Source organism: Agrilus planipennis, unplaced genomic scaffold (assembly GCF_000699045.2).
Source record: "Agrilus planipennis isolate EAB-ADULT unplaced genomic scaffold, Apla_2.0 scaffold1892, whole genome shotgun sequence".
In the NCBI taxonomy this organism is placed as follows: Eukaryota; Metazoa; Arthropoda; class Insecta; order Coleoptera; family Buprestidae; genus Agrilus; species Agrilus planipennis.
Window position 1 is genome coordinate 1 of NW_020440544.1, and position 4513 is coordinate 4513.

Consider the following 4513-nt stretch of genomic DNA (forward strand, 5'->3'; position numbering starts at 1 on the left):
AAATATTGATTTACCACAACTTAAATTTTGAATTTCGGGGAATGATGTAACTTTTTTTTTAATTGTTGCTAAAATTGACCCTACACTATCTAGAATGAATACAAATAAAACAAAAATATTGATATGTGAAAGATGTACAGGTAGAGTTAGAAATAATATAAAAATAGGAGACAATAAACTAGAAGTTGCTGGTTTTCGATTATTAGTAAGGAGTCAGATAACAGATTGGAATAATCGTTAGAGATAAAAACAAGGAATAATGCAAGGTTGAGTCACTTTTAACTTTGAAAAAAAGGAAATCACTTTTGTGCTGGAGGTCGGTTAATTTAGAAATTCGAAAAAGATTATTAAAGGTATGTGTTTGGAGCACGGCTCTCTATGGGTGTGAAATATAGACCGGAAAAGAAAAAGTTGGAAGCGTTTAACATATGGTGTTGTAAGAGGATGATAAAAATACTGTGGCTAGAAAGTGTTAGAAATGAGGAGGTATTAGAATGGCGAGATAGTTGTAGGTTGCTATAATTTTCGAAAAATGCAAGTAGATAAGTTACGAAGAAGTGGAGATGCGAGTCCATCTAGTCCTCGTTTTGAAGATCTTATGACGATCGTGATAATGATAAGTAAAATTAGCTCTTACAACGAAATTGGTCAAGAACCTTAAAAAAATGAAGGAGTGCCCCGCTGGCCTTTACATATATTGAAAGTATTGAATAGCATTGAATAGCCAAAGGTATTAGTCCAGGCGGTATCTGCTTTGGATTGGGCGAAAAGGATAGTATGCTACATTTTCGTTAGAATCTCTCCAAGTCATAAGGAAAAATAATTTTACTATGCGGATACATAAAACTGTAGGTTAACTTTTTAATAAGCAATGAAAAAAATTAAAAAACCCCGCTTTTTTCTTCAAATTACGGCGTATATGTCAGAAACTTCAGAGAAAAGTCATAATATGGTAGAAAGTTACGTAATTAAATTTTTTCTATAAGGTGCAATTGTTTGCAAATCACAAAATTCATTTTTTCCATTACAAAAATGTAAAAAATTGCAAAAGAAACGTAAAAATATACTAATAGTCTAACTATCTTTCCTTACAACTTTTGGAAGTGATTCTAACAAAAATTTGGCATACTACCCTTTTCATCCAAAAATAGGCGTTTTCATGCAGATACTACTTGGACTATAGTTAGACGTCAAACATTGCACATACGCATTTCTGGGATAAGAATAATTAGAAACGGTATATATATAACAAGAAAATTACCAACTTTGTTTCGTTCATTAATAGTTCAATGTACGTGGAAAAACCCACTACCATCCTTGTAGTAGAATAATGATGTCGATTTTTATTTTAATTTTATATAACAAATAGTTAATTTTACTAATCCCCATCCGATATTAATTCTAATGGTATATGTCATATTGGAAAGGTTTTTTTATTCATTACGTTAAACTTTACAAAAGAATTTCTATATAACTATATTACTAAATATCGACATTGTCGGAAGATAGTGTCGATTTTTTACATTTGCAGATACCATCCATCTACTACACTGTTTTTATGTTTACAAGAGAAAATATACGATTACATATATGTATTTGTAATATATTAAATATGTACTCCTACCATTATTTTTGNTACACAATTTATTAACCCATCATAACACTTTTATTTATTAGTAATTTTTAAATTTGGTTCTACAACAACGCTATTGGTAATGCAGACAGACTCAAGTAAATGATCGTATTAGTTCAATATTACAATAAGAATATAGAATAATCATAAAGTAATTAACCATAATAACAATTATTACATTGTCTACAGTACAGCAGCCTAATAGCTCTCATATTTTTTTGTTTATATCAATGCAAAGCACAGTTACTATTATTATTATTGAGGACCATTGAAATAGCTAGTGGCGTTAGGAAAGCGCTCAGGAGTAAAGTCTGAGTTATCTCTAATTCCTGCTCTCACATTACTTCGTAATAACTCTCTGTATGCTGATTGAATATTTATATCGGACCCTGCACCTTGCGCTACCACCTCTAACGGCGCAACTGAAGCCAAACCAGTTGCTGTTACTGCTCTGCGCACACTCTCTACAAAAGCAATATCATTATCACAAAAACAAATTTACATTTTCTTATTATAGTATTTTGAATAACTTACCTGAAATTACTTGAGACAGACTACCTCGCGGTTTAGCAGCTGTCACAATCTTCCTCCGTTTACTGGGCATTCCCGACAAATAAGCGTCACTGAAAGGAGCTTGAGAATTTTGTCGGCGTTGTCTCTGGGCATCGCGAGCTATTATAGGAACCCAATCCTTAAAAATGCAACACCAGATATTATGTAAATTTTCAATTATTTTAGGTGCATTAGTAGCTTACAGCTGGTACGTCATTATGCCAAGTTTCTGATCCTAATACAACTGTAGGAAGAGGTTCCCCGTCATTTTCCTTATCCCCGAGATTTATTACAGAAGATGGCGTAATTTCAGTTGAACCGCTCGCTCCACCACTATTGTCATCTCGATCGACATCGTCCACTTGCATAGCCTAGAAAGATCAATATAATTAATTTTTCTGTAGTCCACATAAAACATTTTTAACCATTTAAAATATTGATTTACCACAACTTAAATTTTGAATTTCGGGGAATGATGTAACTTTTTTTTTAATTGTTGCTAAAATTGACCCTACACTATCTAGAAACTTACTTCTCCTTGCTGATCCTTTTGTGCAATGGCAACAACATTTGACGTCACAGCATCAATCTTACGAACTATATATGGTTGTAAAACACTATCAGGAACGCCTAGATTAGACAAGAATTGCCTCATTTGTGTTCTAGTTGTCATTAATGTCCACTGTTGAATCTCTCTTGGAATACCTCTCGTATGATGACTCTACACCAAACAGAATTATAAAAATAGCGTAAAAAATTACAAATATTATCTATATCTTACAACTATCGAATCCAAAACAACTTCAACACCAGGTTGTCCGTTCCTACTCGCACGCAAAATCAACGCACCAAATTGTTTCGCAGTTATTAAGCACTGATCAACAAGCATTCGAAGAGAATTAGGGCTTCTTGATGTGGCCAAAGAAATTATATTTGGCAAACGAGCACGAAACAATGATTGGGCAGACCTCACTAAGTCGATATCGTCACGCGTGGGTAATGCATTCTAGAAGAATTAATAAGAATTATTTTGCAAAGAGTACTATGGAGGCAAAGCTAGGGCTAACTGCAGAAGAAGAAATAGGATTCTGCGAAGTAATTTTTGTGTGTGAAGACAGTGAAATAAATGAGATCTAGGGCTGATGATGGGGGGGAAAAGGGTTACATATGTAGATGGAGATAATGTTTGTAAGGGTTCTCTTCTAGGCTTAATACTTATATACAGTAACTTCGACGAAGGAGAGAAGATGGTAAACAAGTGGTGTGTGTGCCCGAAGGAAAGGAAAAATAATTTGGGATAAAAATAAGACAGAGGCCTAAAGATAGGCTAGGGCACTAAGGTGAAATACATGAAGTTAGTTGGGGAAAAATGACTATGTGGGAAACTGCGAGAAAGTCAGGGATGGCAAAATAGGTAGGGGAAGGATCGAATATAGGGAGGTGCTTAGTAGAATGGCGAGTGGTAAGGCTACAGGTGAGGATGGGATCCCAATTGAATGTATGAATGCGTCAAGTAGAGAGGTTTTAGAATTGATAAGAATTGCTCTATCAAATTTGGACGAGGCAAAATATAGGAGGGTTGGGAGATATCTAGTATTTTGCTAATTTATAATGATGGGGATGAAAGTAGAGCAGAAAATTACCGGAGAGTTTCACTATTAGATGTAAGATACAAGGTTTTGACCAGCATAATGGCAAATAGATAGAGCAAATGTCTAGATGAATAAAATGTATTAAAAGAGAGTTAAGAAAGTTTTAGAAAAATAGAGGGACAGGAGGGATCATATCTGTGTGTTTAATGCATTAATAAATACTAGATTAAAGACAAAGTGGACAATTTTACGTAGAATCCATAGTTTTTAAAGCCGTTTTCGATTCAGTGAATAGAGAGGTCCAGGTAAATAGAAAGGTAAAGAGAGAGTTTGATACTAATGTAGGGATAACGCAGGAATTCGCTCTAAGTACAATTCTCTTCGATATTTTTATTGATGATCTGGATGATGTAGATTCTTAGGAAAGGACATTGCAATTGTCACAGAATGTGCCAAAGAATAAGAAAACATGTTAGGGACTTTAGTAAAATACGTCGAGAAAAATAAGCTAAGGTAAATGCGAAAAAACTATAGTGATGGCCTTTAGGAACAGAGAGAAAAAAAAAAGAAATTTAAGAGTGAAAAAATTGAAGTTGTAAATGAATTAAAATATCTGGGGATACTGGTTTACGACGAAAAACAGTACAGAGGGGCATATAGGAAGACTGGCAAGAAAGGTGCAAAAGGCGGCCTGGGAGGTGATTAAAAAGACCAGGTGAAATTTAAGAGATGACCG

General features: G+C 34.2%; 1 protein-coding gene across 1 annotated transcript; it reads right to left on the reverse strand.

Moving 5' to 3' along the window:
- Positions 1–1643: 1643 nt before the first annotated feature.
- On the reverse strand, positions 1644–3240 carry LOC112906104 (large proline-rich protein bag6-like). Its single transcript, XM_025979756.1, has 5 exons — positions 2967–3240; positions 2718–2906; positions 2389–2556; positions 2168–2324; positions 1644–2097 (listed from the first exon to the last, which is right to left on the reverse strand). Exons 1-5 carry the CDS (start codon positions 3072–3074, stop codon positions 1889–1891), a joined length of 831 nt encoding a protein of 276 aa, XP_025835541.1. The 5' UTR covers positions 3075–3240; the 3' UTR covers positions 1644–1888.
- Between the last annotated feature and the right edge of the window lie 1273 nt (positions 3241–4513).

Bases quoted from the DNA above. Each gene is read 5' to 3' on its own strand.
- LOC112906104 (XM_025979756.1), bottom strand. From the start codon at position 3,074: ATGCTTGTTGATCAGTGCTTAATAACTGCGAAACAATTTGGTGCGTTG. The intron at 2,325-2,388 runs GTAAGCTACTAA...TGCATTTTTAAG, and splicing joins GGCATAATGACGTACCAGCT to GATTGGGTTCCTATAATAGC. The intron at 2,098-2,167 runs GTAAGTTATTCA...TTGCTTTTGTAG, and splicing joins TCTGTCTCAAGTAATTTCAG to AGAGTGTGCGCAGAGCAGTA.